The sequence below is a fragment of the Cylas formicarius genome, unplaced genomic scaffold (genome assembly GCF_029955315.1).
Source record: "Cylas formicarius isolate icCylForm1 unplaced genomic scaffold, icCylForm1.1 PGA_scaffold_6__28_contigs__length_40554024, whole genome shotgun sequence".
Lineage (NCBI taxonomy): Eukaryota > Metazoa > Arthropoda > Insecta > Coleoptera > Brentidae > Cylas > Cylas formicarius.
In genome coordinates, this window is record NW_026844347.1 from 17,725,782 (window position 1) to 17,746,188 (window position 20,407).

General features: G+C 32.7%; 1 protein-coding gene across 4 annotated transcripts in view; it reads left to right on the plus strand.

Moving 5' to 3' along the window:
• Nucleotides 1-20,407, plus strand: part of LOC132703990 (5-hydroxytryptamine receptor-like) — a 536,822-nt gene that overhangs the window by 425,342 nt on the left and 91,073 nt on the right. For all 4 annotated transcript variants that reach the window (XM_060673574.1, XM_060673576.1, XM_060673577.1 and 1 more), the window contains one exon: nt 12,120-12,229. In XM_060673574.1, coding sequence (XP_060529557.1) covers nt 12,120-12,229 — 110 coding nt within the window. The remainder of the gene's footprint in view (nt 1-12,119; nt 12,230-20,407) is intronic.

The following is a 20,407-nucleotide window of genomic DNA, read 5'->3' on the forward strand; positions in this document are numbered from 1 at the left end:
GATATCAAGATCGTAAAGATAGACTTTATGTTTGTCGTTATCCGTGAGTGGAATAAGTGTGGATTCTTTAATGAAAAGTTTTTGATTTGTTATACATTGGATGGTAATATTTTCTGGAACTCGTATTCTGTAATTTTCAGCGGTTTTATATTTAAAGATAGAAACACCTTCGCCTGTATCTATTAATATTTTGAATTTTTGCGTAGCGTCACAAATATAGTATAGATTTTTTGAATTTATACGAGGGTTTAACAGAAATTCTGTTCTGGAAAGTTTAAATTGGGATCCATGTTGTCTAAATTCAGGGTTTGAATTTGGGAATTGATTTCGAAAATGGGGTCTGGAGACAATTTGTCTGGTGGGATATCGTAAGGGCTTTCTTGAAAATCCTGCTCTGGTTAGCAGTTTTCTGGATGGTTAGAATAATGATTTTGAAATTCATTATCTTCTTGAAGAGTGTAATTTTCAATTGGAAATTCGTGGAAATTTCCGGAATAACCGTCGATGTAGATCGGGTTTGAGTTTACATCAGGGGTGGGCAAATACTTTAAAGCGCGGGCCAAAATGAAATTTTCAAAATGTCTCCCGGGCCGGAGGACTATACCGCGTATGCTTTGCACAAGCGGATGTTTTGGATGGAGTTTTTTCCCTGCCCAATTTTTTTTTACAAAAACACTAAGTATCATTTCAATTTGAATAAAATATGTCACGTAATTTTTAAAGAAATATTATTATAAATAAATAGCTATTGGATAAACCAGTCAATGAAAGATTTTATTTTGTTACTTATTTATGTCTTAACGATACAAATTATTTTATATTGACACATAGTATTACAATTTAACATTTATATTGCATTTCGTAAATATAATAGTAAATAGAATTCAAAAAAGAAAAGAAAAACATCAAACGTTAAAATAAATATTTAAACTTAATGCGAAACGTGAAATCTCGAATGTTCATCTGACATTATTTCTTCAAAATTGGGTTCCAAATCACTTGTAGCAATCCTTAATACCGAGTGTAGATTTTCGTCAGTAATTTGTGATCGATATTTATTTTTCGTGGAAACCATTAAAGAAAAAGTTCCTTCACAAATATATGTCGAACCAAATAAAACAAGGTATTTTTGAACATAGTTCAAAAAATGTTTGAAATGTTCGTTATTCAAAGCGCCATAGAAAGCACTCAATTCGTTTGAGTGAAAATTTTATTTTAGTAAATTATTTGATTGTAAGTCAATTAGTTCTAGTTGAATTTCAACAGGAGCTTCTTACACATCGAAATTGAAAGGTTGGCTAATTAATGATAAAGGTTTTTCAATAGCTTTGAAATCTTCTTTGGAATTCAGAATGCAGGTCTTGTGTTATTGCACTATATTTAAAAAAAATCTGTATTTTCCAATGATTCTCGCCGTGCTTGCAATGAGGGGAAATGATTTAATAATTTATTATTAAAGTTTTCAGCAAATAAATTGAGTTTTGTCATAAATGCTCGGACGTTTGAATGCATATTGAAAGCGAATTGGTTTTTCCCTTGTAGATTTATATTTAGTTCAAATATTTTACGATATCTACTGAAAACGAGAAATCGTTTAGCCAAGCCTTATTTTGCAATTCAGGAAAATCATGTAGTTTTTCTTTTATCGACAAGAAGGATACTATTTCATCAAGCAAATATTGAAATCTGTCCAAAATTTTACCAATGCTAAGCCATCTAACTTCAATGTAATAAGGAATTTCGTAGAAGTCACTTTCAATTACTTTCAAAAATTCAACAAACTGTCGATGATTTACGGCACGTCCTCGGATAAAATTCACAACTTTGGTCACAACAGTAACGACGTGATTCAATTTCAAAACTTTTCTGCATAGCACTTCTTGATGAATAATGCAGTGCAAAAATAATATATCGTGTTCTGGTTGTAACTCTTTTACTTTGTCGCGAATTCGTTTAAGCAAGCCTACATTTTTCCCTGTTAAACTAGGACAACCATCCGTAGTGACGCTTACTATTTTATTCCAAGTTAAACTTACTTTAACTAAACACTCTTCAACAGCGAAAAAGAAGTCTTCACCAGTAGTTGTATCTTTCATTGGATGCACACTAAGAAGTTCCTCGCTAATTTCACATTTCTTGTTAATGCCGCCAATAAATATTAATAATTGACTTGTATCAGTAATATCGCACGCAGGACTCATCTAAAGCCAGAGAACAACAGGTAAAATCAGCAATTTTTGTTCTTAGCTGGTCAAGTAAGTTTCCTGAAATATTTTCAATCCGTCGTACTATTGTTCTTCTCGAAAGGCTTACATTTTCAAAAATATGTTTCTTTTCAGGACAACATATCTCCGACACTTGTACCATGCATTGTTTAACAAATTCTGCTTCAGAAAACGGCTTACAGAACTTAGCAATTTTGTGTGCGACAACATAACTTGCTTTTGTGGTAGATTTCTCTATATTACTATGTTTGGTAAAAATATTTTGTTGCTTATTCAAGTTTTTTTGCTAAGTTTTCTGCTACAGTTTGAAGTTCTTTTAAAGAAAGTGATGCATATTTTGGATTTTTTGTTGTAAAGTGCCTGTTTAAATTGCATTCTTTGAAAACAGCAATTGTTTCCTGACAAACTAAACAAATTGCTTTCTTATTAATGTTTGTAAAAAGATATTTTACCGTCCAAGCTTCATTGAAGTTTCTGCATTCCAAATCAACTTTTTTTTTTTAGATTGACTCATTTTACAAAGGTCTACAAATAAATAATTTAATTAATACAATAAAATCAAACCAATGTTTTAAAATTTTACTTACAAAAAGTCCACTTTTTCAATTTTATATTTGCAAACTAATATTAGACCCGAACAAAAAAGAGTATGCGATCAGTGCTAAATCAAAATTAACAATACGCGTGGTGCGACCTGTCGTCCCTCGAAAAGTGAGTCCACACATGCATTTCGAACCTAGCGCGATCTCCTTTGTGTTCGACGAAAAAACCGCCCTGAGAGCGATCGTCGCGAGCGACCCGCATGAGAATCGCGCGAGGATTGTTTCAAGCTCGCGACATCGTCCACACTAGTGTAGTCAGCCGACCGCCCATTTTATTACGCCTATTATATATACAGTACGCACACTAATAATGTTGATGTCAACAAAATCTCATAAAAGAGTTTAAAAAAATTTGCGTGCGGAATTTTTCAACGGGCCGGATAAAATTAGCAAAAGGGCCGGATCCGGCCCGCGGGCCGGCTTTTGCCCACCCATGGTTTACATGATGAGTTCGCTGCGGGTGTGGGTTCATAAAATGTGGCTTAGGTTAAGAGTTTGAAGATTTCATCGGTATTTGATTCGAGTTGTTAGTAATGTTGCTTTGTTGGAACGAATTAGAAGGTCGCTGTGAATATTGCGAAAAATTTGGTTTTACTTGCTGATGCGTACTTCTACATTGATTTGAAGTATGGCCAATTTTATTACACAAAGTGCATTTGGGTTGCTGAAGAGGGGTTCGAATATTCTCAGAATGTGATCTAGGAGGATTAGATTTGACAGATTTTTGATTTTCAAAATATGAGAGTTGGAGTTCTCGACGAATCCTTGTTTGGGCTTCTAAGAGTGAAGTGGGATTACTAACACGAATGAGTTGACCTAATCTAGGTTCTAAACCTGTAAGAAGTGTATTAAGGGCCATAGTCTCAATTAAAGATATCTGAGCATCCTTTTGCTCTTTGGATCCTAATGTGGTGGATTTTTGAACACATGAATGCATTTTCGTATTTAGGACTTGAAGACGATTGAAAAATGTTAATGCCGATTCATTGGGCAATTGTTTAAGACGTTGAAGGTCATGAATTAGGGAAGGTAAATCTCTAGAATCACCAAAGTGTAGAGTTAATAGTTTCTTTATTTCCAGATATGAATCAGGATTCCTAGAATTAATTAATTGAGCTGCTCTACCGCGGAGCTTATTTTTAATGTGAATCACTAAAAGAATTTTTTGTTGCGTTGTCACCCTCAAATTCAGGTACGATACAGAAAATTTCCGAAAATTTATTTGGTTCAACTTCCAGCATTGTACTAGGTTCGTCTGATTGAGTTGCCATTATTTTAAGTTTTAAGAAAAAGCAAATAAATTTATAAGAGTTCAAACACAATTTTTTGTTTTAAACATTTCTAAGTTAAACTTGCAGACTAAAATTAAATCAAAATGATTATCGCGCAACGATTCTACGTTGAGAAATTCAATAAATAGGTAATTTTCAACCTCCGGTAATCGAACGTAAAAAATTCATCAATGTTGCAAATTAAAAATAAAATTATTCGTAACGATTCTTAACACTTACAGTACTATTTTCATTGCTGCCTTTCGAGACGGTTGATGGGTTTATCCTTGTTCCAGTACGATGGGGCTGTCTTCGTTGTTCCTTACATTTAGGGGTCGGAATCTGCCGCCACTAGTTAGAATACTCGTGTTCTAGAAACGTGAACAGATCCTACTCCAAATTCTTGCCTCTCGAAACGGTGATGGAAGGTTCCTTGTTAATGCACGACTGGGCTGCGATAGTTCTTCTTTCCGTTTCAGGGATTGGAATCCGCCGTCACTAGTTAGAACACTCGTGTTCTAGCAATGTGAACGGATCCTACTACGACTGCGCCAATTTTTATATTTCACTTTTCAAAAATAACTTTTTTAAAAAATATATTTATTAACTTTTAATTAAAGAGAATGTTATTAGACCGTTAAAATCAAACTAAAAATGGACATAATAACCTCGTGATAAGAGAATGTTATCAGGCAACGTTTTACAATAGAAATTAGTATTTATAATAAATTTATGCTGACGTTGACGGGGTCGACGGCTGCGGATGTTGCGACATATCGTTGACACGACGTTTTCGCAATCGTTGCACTCTTGCAGGTCGGTGGCATTTAACCCATGTGGACAATATGATTTCCGGATATAACATATATATATATATATATATATATATATATATATATATATATATATATATATATATATATATATATATATATATATATATATATATATATATATATATATATATATATATATATATATATATATATATATATATATATATATATATATATATATATATATATATATATATATATATATATATATATATATATATATATATATATATATATATATATATATATATATATATATATATATATATATATATATATATATATATATATATATATAGTATATATATATATATATATATATATATATATATATATATATATATATATATATATATATATATATATATATATATATATATATATATATATATATATATATATATATATATATATATATATATATATATATATATATATATATATATATATATTATATAATATATATATATATATATATATATATATATATATATATATATATATATATATATATATATATATATATATATATATATATATATATATATATATATATATATATATATATATATATATATATATATATATATATATATATATATATATATATATATATATATATATATATATATATATATATATATATATATATATATATATATATATATATATATATATATATATATATATATATATATATATATATATATATATATATATATATATATATATATATATATATATATATATATATATATATATATATATATATATATATATATATATATATATATATATATATATATTATATCCGGATGGTTGCGATTCTTTACAATTTGAGATTTTCTGTTTTGTTTCTTGATTAGGTTTCAGGATGTGAACTAAGGAATGATGTCTGGAAAAACAAGTTACGGAAAGAAAATTTCGATGTAGCAAAAGGCATGAGAGTGTCCGAAAATTTTTTCATACTCAAATTTTTCGCGAAATCACAGTATGATCACAGTTGCGTGTTTAAAATGTAGATAAAAATGACTTCGTTTATTTTGTTCTGTGTACGCTGACAATGAATAACTAAATCTTTTTTAACTTATGTCCAAACAAATAATAAATAAAAATATAAGAATTTATATATCAATAAAATGAAAAAACTATTAATAGACTTAAGAAAAAATAAGTTAAATATTGGAACATCCTATATGCGAACCGAAATATGTTTTACTCATCAGCCGCAAATAGTGTGCTGTGACCTCTCTGCCAACCATTAACACTGAGGTGCTGATATAGATTTGGCAATGCTAAATTTAGTAAGAGTAGCAGAAATATGAAATTTCCTCACTGTGGCTTTTTTCTCCTACACGAAAAAGAAATCCCGGGAAAATGCCAGATACTGGGCGCATGATCGTTGCAGTCGCACCCAGCTTAATGCAAGTAGTAAATTCCAACTAAATAGTAGTAAAACAACTAAATGGTTTTGCTTAAAGACTATGACGCATTTATCAAAGTCCTATAATCGAAACTAAAGAAAACCTCATTATGCAAATTATATACGATTACGATGATATCAGTGAAGATACAGACACGCAGAATATTGAAAAACAGTTCGTCAACGCAAAAACTTATCTCCAAATGGCTAGCAAAAGCACCGACGACAACTTAAACGATCACCTTTGAAATGTAATCAATAAATTTATGGCCTGAAAGAGATTTAAAGAAGCAAGCAATCACTTGTTTTCTATGAGAAATCTAGTATGCACGGAACCTACAGGTAACAATATATTTGGAACAATATATCACTACTTGGTGCTTGAAGCTAAGTTAAAAGATGATGCGAATGCGAAACGAAACATGCCAGTCCCTGAAGAGGAATGGAAACCATTTGACAAGACAACAACATTTATTAATCACAAAAAGAAATTTTTCGCCGACACGACGAGATTTGTGGTGAAGGTGAGTTAACCTCCCATGTTTTGAAACCTATGCCCAACATACAACACCCTCAATATCAATGAACTCCTCAAATTTAGTTGAAACCTATTGATGTCGGTCATATATTACATATGCAGGGCAGTGGGAGATCCAAATTTGTGATTGTCCGTCAATTTGTAAATCTTTTACTGCAAATTTGGAAGAGCTTGAAACTCTGCATACCCAGAGTTTCCCGGAACAGAAAAAAAACTATTTAAGAGCACAAGTTTTAAGGTTACATCTTGCGTTCAAATTGCTCCACTGGAATATTACATATCTGTGGAAGATGTTGCTGACGCGTGATTTGGAAAGCAAAATACCATTTTCTGGATTCATGCTGTTTCCTTTGTTCTACCACAGGGTTGAATTGAAAATTGGAATCCCATTGCTGATGATGAGGAATTAGGCGTTGAAGATAACGATGAAGAGGAGGAACTAGACAAAAGTAAATATGTCAAAGCAGAACAGGGGCTCCTGCTGCTGACTACTTGTTTAGAAGACGTTTCACTGGAAGGTGTAATACTATGGAGTGTAAGAATTGCATCAGATATTTTAGATACCTATGCTCTATCGTTCATAAAATCCAACTAACTGCTCGGTACCTATGCATTTTCCACACAGGAAAAAACATTTTTCAATATGTAACTACGCAATGGTTTTAAATGTAGAACAGATAATTTTTTTCCGTGCACTGTACCACAAGTTCAACGGACCAGAAATTAGTGAATTGCTAATCCTACTGAAGCTGAGGAAGAGCGATGGATGAAATTTGTAAAATATGTTTTAAGCGAAAGAAATCTGCAAAAAATTAATTTAAAATCCCAAATCCCCTTTTTTTTTCTGTAGACATACCTTGCCTGATCCCATGCTGATTTTTTTTATGTTTTGTTTTCCTCCTAATCTCTCTGTAAGGGCATTCTCAAAAAAATTTGCTATATTACTGGTCGCTAGTTTTCTGTGAAGTTCTTGCCGCCTTTTTTAAATAGCGATTTTTTAATAGACAATACATAGAATAATTGATACAAACAAACAACAAATAAATTTTTCAAGACAGTGTCGTGCATAATAACAGGTTAGTAATTTCGTGCCCAATCGGTTGAAGTGTTTCCTTTGTAATGTTGATTTATTTTTTATTACATTTTTAGATTTTTATGGATTTTTAAAATTTTTGCGTAACTGAAACTACAAACTTGAGAAGTAAATTTTACAAATGTAAATAATAACAAAATGTTACTAAAAAATCTTCTGGATTCCGCCCGCGTCTGTTGTATTATTTTTTAAGAATTACTTAGTTATATGTATGTTGAGTTTTCAGTTACAGCAATCATTAATATATTCAATATTTGTACTTTTTTTCTTGTATTCCAATATTGATTTTTGTGTACTCTCCGTAATATTTATATATGTTTTTATCAAATTCGTATGTAACAGAAGTCATTGACTGCTCCATAATGTAGTCCATGTTTGATTTCTAAAATTCTAAATATGGGCAGAAATTTTCTCAATATTTGACGTATTCATTTTTATTATATTGTAGTTTAAAACACCTAATGCTGGAATCACAATTTTCGTGCAATTTTATACTTCACAGTGACAAACACTTTCGAATTATTTAGTTCATTTTACTCAATTTCAATTCAACTTCTTTGGAGCTGAAATATAAACAAAATATTCGGTGCCAGGCCTACGATATTAGTGATTTAAAAAATATAAAAAAATATTGTATTTGGAGCTACAGTTTTCAAAGTAAAGTGTGAAGAGAAACAGAAATTATTGTCTATTAAAGTAGGAGGTGTTTGTAAAAATGAGTTGACTTGTATATTAAATTGAAGAAAATCGTAATAAAATTGTAAAATGTTGTAAAAAGAGAAAGCTTTCACACTTACTGAATGATTTCAGTGGAGCTAATAAATATCATTATAAAATTGAAATGCAAGAGAAATATTCATTTTATAATCCAGTTCCGTTTTGGGAAGAGGGTAGACTAAAATTTCTTCTTGGATCATTTTGACAAAACGATCCATCCAGCATTTTTTAACTGATGAATAACAAAATTAAAACTTGAGGGCAACAAAAAACCGATTAGATACTAATGGATGTGGAAGGTGTCAAAATACAAGTTTTACATTGCTATCATACCTAGGTCATATCTGCTTTATATTAACATTTCTGTAAAATTGATGACATATGGAAAAAGTACACCAAAAAAAAGCGATACAACCCAAAGTATATTTCAGAAAGCTAAATAGGTAGGTAAACAGAATACTGATACTATTTGCAAAATTCTTTCTTTTCATCCATCATACCCGCATGGTTTGATGGATCAATTTATGTTTTTTTTTTCTACTTTTATCCATGCACTAGCATTGAAAATGGGGTGGCAAAGGTGGAATACTTGTAAAACTGGACTGGACTGCTTTTCACCAGATTGCTAGGATTACTTCCTCGATTGTTTGATCTAAAAGTAGCATATCGTCTTCCATTTTGAATGTCGTGTTTTGTTTTGCAACAAATTGTTTCACCATATTTTCTATTGGGTTTAGTTCTCCTTGACATCCACGTATGAGTCGCACAGTTATACTATATTTTCCTGATATACCTTCTACAGCGCATTTCATAAAACGATGTTTGTATAAATTTGCTGTTGGATATATATCTTCTACATCGCATTTCATAAAACGATGTTTGTATAAATTTGCTATTGGTAATATTCCTTCCCTATTAAAAAATATTCAAATTCAATATTTTTTGCGGTTAACCCGTGGATAATTTTCTGTTTATTGCAAGATGAAATTGGAGTTTTCTCTATGCTTGCGTTCTCCATATTACTACTGAATCAGCTGAACGAAGTCTTACCATCTTTAATATCATCTTAATACCCTTTGGCAGGCCTTCTTCTTTGGTACTACCTACCTACGTATCTTCGTGTCATGCGAATGTAATTTATTTATTTGTAAAATAAACTAAAATCGACAGTAAAGTATTCATGAGTGGCCATTGTGAAACCCATTAATTAAAATTATAGTGTAGTGTAAATAAACAAAAAAGGTCGACTTTGGGTAAAAATATAAATTATAATGATTGCTGGCTATTTTACATGGTACCATTAATTAAACTAACCAAAACTATTGTTATCAAATCGTCGGTACAATATATTAATGTTAATCTGTTTGTGTATGTAGTTTTATTGTTTGTTTATTCTAATAGTCTGCTTAATTCCACCAAACAACAACATATCCTTCATATATTTCATTTAATTCGTTAATTTTTTAAATGCTCTGTCAACAGGATTAAAACCTAGGTTAAGATTGCGTACTTGCTTGTAATTTTGCAGAAAAGTCTTTATCTAGATAGGCGTACAAGGGGGATACTGGTTAGTTTTTTAATTGCTGTCTTGTGCTATCTAGTTGTTTTTTAGAATTTACTTATCAGTTGATTTGTTACATTTCGCTTTAAAGAGTGAAATTCTAATAGCGGCAAACAAAGGTCAGCAAACAGCAAGGAACTCATATTCTTTTGATGTTTATAAAGTTGACATTTTGACGAACTCTATAGACCGAAACTAAACACAGAAGTATAGCTTCTCTGGTTCCCAATATTTTTTCAGGTCGTTTTAATTCCGATTTTATTGAGGAGTATTATAATTAATTTCATTTTGTGAATATGTATCATAGCTTCTTACCACTTCTTCAAAAATTTAATTCAGTAAAAAAAAGTTCCAACATTCTTCTGTTTAAGGTTGCTGTCCAATTTCTGGACGTCTGAATGTCTCATTATTTTTGTAATTTTAGAAGTTAGTATCAGTTGCATTTATGTGTTTTACATCTGTTTATCTATATGTTGAAGTTTCAATATCCAACTTGTTCGTTTGCAGTGGTAATAATAATAAATTTTAATTTCATGTTTTGTAGTTTGTAGTTGGTCTAAAATGGTATGCAACATACGTGTTATGGGTAGCGACGCTCGCTTTTAACTTATTAGAAAAACTAAAAAAGTAAACACTTGTTTATATTATGCTTCGATTAATTTGTGGTCAACTCGCGTCAAATCAACTTTGAGTTTAACACCATCTACTAATGATCCTTAGTTGACGAGCGAAACGAGCTTTCAAGATGCTATGGTGGTGGGTAGTATCATATCGATTTTCAAACGCAGGTTCAATTTTTCGAATATTGATTATCCGATTAGAAATAAATGCTTGTCGGAAATACGAGCACATCGGAGCAGATACTACGTGCCATTAAATATGATGGAAGCCAAACAAAAATATACCAAATCGAAAGTCCTTTTGGCCATTGTGGTTGATAAGTGCGCCCAATAAAAATAGAGAATTCACGAACAATAAGAAAAATGTTCTTTAATTCAGCACATTCAGAATATTACCTTCAGGCTTTTCGTTTTGTGATGTGCCCAAATTCCATTAACAAAATGGACTTTTAAAACAGAATTTAGAAATACGTATCAGCGGAATGAATAACTTTTTCTGCGACTTTTTCGATAGATTCGCAACCTTTCTTTTAATTCCTATACTATAGAATATTGTCGACACGGTTTGTATTTGCAGACACAAATAGCAGTTAGTATGCAATTAAACCCGATATATTTCTGCATGTATTTTTAGCAGATAAGAATTGGTCTTAAAAATAAATTTATTTTTAATTAGTAATTTTTTAATAGTAGGTTTGGTTATTTTGGAGGGATTTTATTTTTGAAGAGTGTTTTTTTTAAATTTGGACAAAATACAGGATGCTTTTTAGTTTTTGTTGATGTTAAATGGCTAATCTTTATGCAGAAATGTTTTTACTACGCATGCAATATCGAAAACATTAATATGCTAAAAACGAGAGAAATGAGAATGTTTATATTAATTTACGTGTTGTTTAAAACTAATTTCTATGCAGTTCTCTTATATTTACGTTAAATATTAAAATATAGTTTTTTCAAACGAATTGTTTATTGACTTGTCTTATAATACTTTTCAATTTTCGTAGTTTCATTTTGCTGTCTAGAAACGCTTTGCGCCAATTTACACTCACAAATTCGGCAGAACATAGCTGATAATTTAATCTACCATTGAACAGGACACGTTGCAATTTATATGTATTCCTGCAAATGCTACTTAGTATAATAACTTACTATCCGAAGTAAGGTAGTTTTCTGCACTTATTTTATTACTTATTTTATTACTTCTTCATTACTTATTTTACAATTTTGTTTCAGATCAGCAATAACTGGATCATGGGGCCAGAGCTGTGCGATATGTGGACTTCTATAGATGTTCTCTGTTGTACTGCTTCGATTTTACATTTAGTAGCAATAGCCATCGACAGGTAAGCGACAAATAATTTCGCAGATCTAGTGGGCATAGATAAGCCCATCCATAAGAGTTTGCCAAAAAAACTAAAGTTTTTGAGAAATATCGATATATCAGTGGTGACCAATAGACACCTAATCAATGGGAAATAAAAGTTCAGTCAATAAATACACGAATTACGTATAACGCGAATATCTTCTTGCCTGTCCATAGAGCACAGTATATAGATTCAATATTGACAAAAGGAATTATTAAAATATAACCATTGGGTTCTTTCTAAAATTCAAAAAGATATTTCAAATGCTCGAAAAGTCCCTCGGCGGATGAAGGATATCCAAGTCAATAAAACCCAAACGTAATTCCTCAGAAATAAGTCAATAAGAGCAAGATCGAGTAATTCACGTAACAACAAAAATGATTTCCCCCGTCCTTAACACACGACTAGAAATGAGTTTCCAAAATTTTCAAGTTATTTTACTTTAAATGTCTCACTTGAAATAAAGTCGTCCCTATTTGCTATTTCCAAATTTTGAAACCCGTAGGTACCATTTAAATTTGAGTGAGGAAGCCACACCTGTGGTTTTTAAGTCAACGTATTTCGTTCCCGAAAACATAATTGTATTATTAATTTAAAAAAAAAGTTGTAGATACTTTCATTGACCCGTGTGAGATATACATGGGATTTAGTCCGTCAATGGTCGAGATTCGTTTTTAGTATCTCATTCGAAATGGAATCGAATTGAATCCCGTATTTCAACTTTTTTAGTTTTAAAAGATATTTTCAGGATGGCGGTATCTGTCAAATATCAAAGATACCATGGTTTTCTATATCAATAAGACCCTCAATATTTTTACATCTTTGAACAATTCTTTCGATTCTAAAGCATCCCTATTTACTACTTTCAAATTTTAAAGATGTTTTCCATGCAGCTTTGGGTGATGATGCCGAATCGATGATTAAGAATGATTATATCTAGGAGGCTATCTTGGTATTAGATTTTAATGAACTGCATATTTTTTGGTCTCTAATAAGAATTTTCGATTTTGAGTTAAGAAGGGTAAGGTTATGAACAACTTGAATTAAAAAAGTGTATACCATCTTGCCTGGCTTAAAATAACTATTTAAAACTCATTTTCTAAGCAGAAACAGAAATTTACATAAACAATATCAATTTAATACTTTGTTTACTGTGAGTTGTATATATTTAAGCTGTGCAAAGCTGTTAAGAAAAGATCTCAGTGAACTTGTTGATTATTATTTGGTTGGATCCATATAGCTATGACACATATAGAGGCCCTGTCTATGCTAATTGTGCAGGAACTCGTGAAGCAACTATGTCAACAAATTTTGAGAAGGTCTGTTAAATATGCGCATGTGCGAGATTTGAAATTTTGTTTTTAACCAATGGCAGCTCTAATTGCAAATTCTGACGTTCGACCCATAAGGCCTTGCGACTCTCAACAACCAACATGGCCGCTGCCAGGTCGTCAATATTTCAATGCAACATTTGCCAGTACATTCTCAAAATATGTCGAAATCCCATTAAATAAACACGATAGCAGCTAATTTTTCCCGAATTTGTGCCCGTAAATCGACATTAACAGTTTGTTTTTATAAACTTAGTTCACGAAATGTGATCCTAGAAGTGTAAATATAAATCTGAGGTACTAGATATCGCAAAAACATCCCCCTATCAACAAAAATTTGTCATATGTTCAAGATGGAAAATTTTCAGTCACAAATTATGCTCGTTAAGTTGGTAACATATTGATAAATTTTATCAGTCGGGTTAAAAAAAAAGGACCATTTGGCCCTCTAAATATGGGCTGACCATTAAGTACCATCGGCAAACAGAATGACCAGACAACAAGTAACCTGATTTACAACTGATCACAATATCTAGCTAAAAGATACTGAATTGCCTACTTTATCAAGTGTTTACCACCTCTTCTATAGCTTAAAAGAGTGATATGGATGATCTTCTAAAGCTATCAGCCTCCCTGGCAGCTCCATTTTTGGCAAGGAATGTTATGCAATGTTTCCTTATAATTTCATCTTTTGGTAAACTGAAAAATAAAATGTAAATTGAATGACGCTACATGGATATGTGATTAATATACAAAACTAGGAAACTAACGTATATGCAAGTCTACAAAAAAATGGGATAGAGAACATGGATCAGTCTCATAACTTGCCCAAAAACATGATCTTTTCTTCCCAAGTTGTGCATATAATATTTTGCCTACTCAGGTTGTCCCGAATCCAACAAGCAGATTTATAAAATCAATATTTATTGATAGAACTATTTCCATTTAATCAGTGTTAAATTATGTGTATATGTGCTACAGTATTCACTTACCTCCCTAAAGAGGTAGGTGACCTACAAATAAATTACCCCAAAATTTTGAATAGTTGCCTAGAATTCGTGATAATTCTCAAAAATTTCCTGTAATGTCTTCAGACTTTGCAAAAATATCCTACAGATTTATCGTTTAAATTCCTCCTGTTGCAGTTGCAGCTGAACTGATTCTGGGAATTCCCCACTTTCTGCGGTAATAATTTCTGTAATTTTTGACCAACCAAAAGGCAATTTTATTTTCACTAAGCGTGATGACAAACGAAAACATTCCCACAGTGAGTTTTACAAGGATTTGTAATTGTCAAGGAGTATTTATTGTGATTGTTCTAGTAAAACTTGCAGCTTTATTGTTGTCTTATATTTCCTGTAATTCTTGTACACTAAACATATTACCCAAACATTTTTCCTATGTAGCTATTTAAGGGTACCTTGCAGTTTGTTAAATCACTCGGGTTTGTCTAAGATCCTATTAGGTATTCATACTTGCCAAATTTGTAATTTCCTTTGTGAGTGGGAGTCCTTCTGTTGAGTCATTTAATGTTACAACTCTAAATTCGTAGCTTAATTTCTTGTGATTTTTGAGTAAAAATCAAACACACACGTGTTGACATTGCGAGATTTTATTCTCGGCCATATATGGGCATGAACCCGGGTCGAACACAGAACACAAAATTAGACAGTTCAGTCTCAGCTGTAATGCTGCGGTGTCGGTTGTATGCGACATTGCCGGAACGTCTGATTTGTCCCTAACCTGCCGGCCGCCATGACAGCCGCTAGGGTTCAACGGATGGTAGATTGTTATCATTCGCAAGGAAACAAAGTTTGACTGCTGGTCGCTTTACAGTTGTGGATGGTGTTTTTTTTGTCAAACGAACGAACTCTAGCTTCCCAGAGGCCACCGAAGTCAGGTGCTTTAGAGCGGATAAAATGCCAGGTATTTCCGTTAACACTTAATTGTCTTTGAATTTAGTCTTGATTTTTAATGATTAATTTTTCTAATTCATTTTTTGCTCCTACAAAATTAGTGCTATGTTCAGAAAATAATTGAGAGCTTATGCCACGGCGAGAAAAAAATCTTTGCAAGGCAGCAAGAAAACATTTGGTTGACAATTCTGTAACCAGTTCTAGGTGGATTGCCTTTGTGGACAAACAGACAAATACGCAAATCCAAGATTTAATTACCTTGAAATTTTTGGTTGTTCTGTCCTTTAACAAAAATGAACCACAATAATCTACGCCACTGTTTTGAAAAGGCCTGCTTGGTGTTAAACGAACTAGCAGTAAATTGCCCATCAGATATTGGGTTGGAATTGGATTACTTCGAAAGCATTGAATACATTCTCGGGTTACCCCCTTTACAATGTTTTTTCCAGATATGGGCCAAAATCTATCTCGAAGTGATCTTGAACAATTCCAAGCTTCCATTTCAATTGGGCGCAAATCGTCCTCCTTGATGATAACTAAGGAACCTGGCTTTAGCAATTTAGGATAGCACTTAGTCCACTTCTGCCTTTGCTGCAGTTCCGATACAAATTCTTTGGACCAACGCTTCGAGAAGTGTTATACTAGACGCTGACATTTTCGAAACTTCGATAAACGGTTCTCTGGTATTGGTGTGAAGTCTGGTCCTGGAATTTTTGTCAGCCTTTCTCCAATCAGGAAGTGCGAAGGTGTCAAGGCTTGAGGATCATTGTGGTCTGAACTGAGAGGAGTTAATGGCCGGGAATTTAAACAAGCTTTGATTTGGCATAAAATCGTTGAAAATTCTTCATAAGCTAAAGGTGTGTCCTTTAACACTCGTTTCAAATGGTGTTTTGTCGAACGAACTCCAGCCTCCCAGAGGCCACTGAAATGAGGTGATCTAGGGGGAATAAAATGCCAGGTAGTTCCGTGAACACTTAATAGTCTTTGAATTTCGTCTTGATTTCTAATGATTAATTTTTCTAATTCATTTTTTGCTCATACAAAATTAGTGCTATGATCAGAAAATAATTGACAGCTTATGCCACGGCGTGAAAAAAAGCTTTGCATGGCAGCAAGAAAACAGTTGATTGACAATTCTGTAACCAGTTCTAGGTGGATTGCCTTTGTGGATAAACAGACAAATAAGCAAATCTAAGATTTAATTACCTTGAAATTTTTGGTTGTTCTGTCCTTTAACAAAAATGGACCACAATAATCTACGCCACTGTTTTGAAAAGGCATGCTTGGTGTTAAACGAACTTGCGGTGAATTGCCCATCAAATATTGGTTTGGAATTGGATTACTTCGAAAGCATTGAATACATTCTCATGTTACCCCCTTTACAACGTTTTTTCCGGATATGGGCCAAAATCTATCGCGAAGTGATGTTAGTACTGTTTGAGGTCCAGCACGTAACAATCTGCGATGTTCATGTATTGCGATAAGTTTTGTTAGGTGGTGATTGGATGGCAGAATTGCGGAGTATTTTTTGTCGGAGTTGAAATTGGAATGCTTCCGCCGTCTCTTAAAGTGCCGAATGAATCCAAAAAAGGACTGAATTGTATCAGTTTGCTACTTGCTTGAATTTGTCTTGATTTGGAAATATCCTTAATCTCAATGAGTGTCAAGTGCATTGTTTAATTCAGCTGTTGAAAGAGATGCGTGATTACGTTAATTTTGGGGAAGACGACAAATCTGATTGAATCTTAGACAATAAGAAGTTATTCTCTGTAATTTTATTAAATTTGAGTATTTATTTATTAAATCAAAGGTGTTTGCAGTTGAAACAACGGTGGATGATCTAGTAACTCGTTTTTCAGGTACGTCTGAATCTGAATTTATATTTGTCGTAAAAATAGGCCACTCTTCGGTCGGTTTAGATAGCCAGTTTGGTCCATTGAACCATAATTTATTTTTGAGAAAATCGGTTGGACTTAATCCTCTAGATAGAAGATCAACTGGGTTTTCTTGAGTATTGACGTACTGCCATGAATTAGTTTCAGTCAAGTTTTGAATTTGGGTCACTCTGTTTGAGACGAAAATTTTCCACTGATATGGCGAGCCTTTTATCCAAGCAAGGGTGATTGTTGAATCACACCAGTAGTAGCATTTGTTAAAATTTATGTTCAGAGCCCGTTTTGCCTTATCAACGAGATCTACTAATAGTAAAGCTCCAAATAATTCGAGACTAGGAATCGTAGTAGTTTTTAAGGACGCAACCTTGGATTTTGCACAAAGCAACTGGGTGCGATAATTATCAAAATTGTCTAGATATCTTATGTAAATGCAGGCTCCATACGCGATCTAACTGGCATCAGAAAAACCGTGAATTTCAATGGAAACTGAATGGGGCGAAAAAACTAGTCTTTGAACCTTAAGTTCATTTAAAAGGTGAAGTTGATCTAAAAGCTGTTTCCATTTTGTAAATAAATCAAGTGGTATGGACTCATCCCAGTCGATTTGGCATTGTCATAATTTTTTGAATAATGACTTTAGTGACCATAACAACAGGTGCTAGAACAAGTGGGTCATAGATGCGTGCAATACAAGATAAAATACCATGTTTAGTTGAAGGATGATGTGTGAAGTTAATGGAAAAACGTAAAATATCTTGTCCTGAATTCCACAATAGACGGAAAGTTTTATTTTGTGAATCTCCAATTGAAAGAAATTCCATTTGAGCAGAATTTTCGATTAATTCCATTTTGTTTGACATAAGTTTTCTAAGTTCGAAGCCACCTTGTTTGAGTATGTCAATTATTTGATTTTTGAGTTCAATGACTTCTTCAATAGAATCTCCGCCGGTAAAACTTGCCTTTGGATGTAATTGGGAATTGAGTTTTGACAATTCGTTTAGGCATCGAGTTGATTGAAAGGCTGCTCGTGTGGTACCATAAGTTAATATATTCAGCTTAAAATACTCGATGTCAGATGCTTGATGTCAGATGATGGATTTTATCTCCAAAGAATGAGTTGTAAATGTTGTAGATGACCAGAGACTTAGATTTGTCTATATATTTTGGCTATGTCGCCGGCCAGTATAACAGCGTGCTTTCGTGACCTCAAAAGAATCGCAAATAAGTCATCTTGGACATTTTGACCCGACATAAGAATGTCATTTGGAGAATAGCCACTGGATGTTTTGCAAGAGCCATCGAAAACAACTCTGAGCTTCGTGGTAGTGCTAGACTCCTTGTAAACGCAGTGATGAGGTAAAAAAAAGCCTCAGAAAAATTGATTTTCTCGGGACTGATCTTGGTCATATATTGCAATTCATCGAGAAATTTGGTATATTCTGATTTGAGATTCGACAAAATTGTTGTTCGGGTGATAGAATCCTTTGATCATTATTAATCTATTCTAGTTGCCAAAACTTTGTCAATTGAGAATCTAGATCATGTGCAATACTAAGATTGCAAGAAATTTTATTGTGAGTAGCAGAATATTTTTGAGGAAACACTGTTCCGGAAACTATCCATCCTAAAGATGTTTTTTGTAATGATGATAGTTTTTTCCCAAGCTTCATTTGTCCTACACATATAAGTTCCCAAAATTGCCACATAAGCCTTTACTATTTTTTTTTATTTCATTTGATGATTGTTGTTTCCAAAATTGAAATTTTCATGGATCTTACATTTTTGTTCAAGAAAATTTGTAAAAATGTCTTTAGTTACCTTGTCATGTTTTATGCATTCATTTTCCCTCTGACGCCGAGTTGATAAGTTAAGTTTGAAGGACATAATTTGTAAAATCAGCGCATCCCAAGTATTTATTTGTTGGCCTAGTGCCCCTAACGCTCGTAAATGCCGTGTCATACTGTCAAGTAATTTTCTTAGATTTGTATGATTTTCCTTATTTAGAGTTTCAAGTTCAAGAATTGCATTAATGTTGTTTCTGACAAAAATTTGTTTATTTTCATATCTGTCACACAAAAGGTTACACGCTATTGTGTAATTTTCTGAAGATGTTTCGAGAGAGCTTAAAAGTGAACCCGCTTCGCCTTTAAGCAATAAACGTAAATAATGAAATTTTTGTATGTTCGGTCATAAGTGAAGAAAATGTATCTCTGAAAAGTGGCCATTGTTCATATTCTCCCTCAAAACAGGGACAAGGTATGGGCGGTAATTTTATATTAGCATTGTAGCCGACTTGAGAATTTGGTGCAATGTTACTGTGTACCCTTCTTGAGAGATCTTCCATCTCTGGATGGTTAACTTACTGTCTTATTTTACTGTAATAAGAGTCCTCAAAATTTGCTCTTTCCTGATCATATACTTCAAAACCTGTTTCATGGTCACAATTTTCAATTTCGGTTTGAATTTGACAAAAATTATCCAGAATACCTTGAATGTCTGTAAAGCGAACTTCAAATTCAACTAAATCTGGAGGTACCTGGATTTTTGTCTTTTCGAGAAATGTATTGAATCGTGTCAACTACGATTTGATGTTTCGACGTTTGTTTTTCAATGTTTGAAGATTCGTTTGATTTTCATTCGACATGCTTGACTACTGGTAATCGACTAAAATGTTTGGATTGGTAGGACCACCGTGAAAGAACGCACTATCCTGAATGGATTAAGCTTTGTATCCCCTCGGATGTGCATACGAGATCTTCGGAATCGCCTGTTTGTTGGCTTCGTTTGTTGATTGCTTTTGATGAATTTCTTGCTCCACTGATTGATATCCGTAATCGAAGGACCAATGTTGAGTCGTTTAATGTTACAACTCTAAATTCGTAGCTTAAAACACACACGTGTTGACATTGCGAGATTTTCTTCTTGACTATATATGGGCATGAACCGGGGTCGAACACAGAACACAAAATTAGACAGTTCATTCTCAGCTGTAATGCTGCGGTGTCAATTGTATGC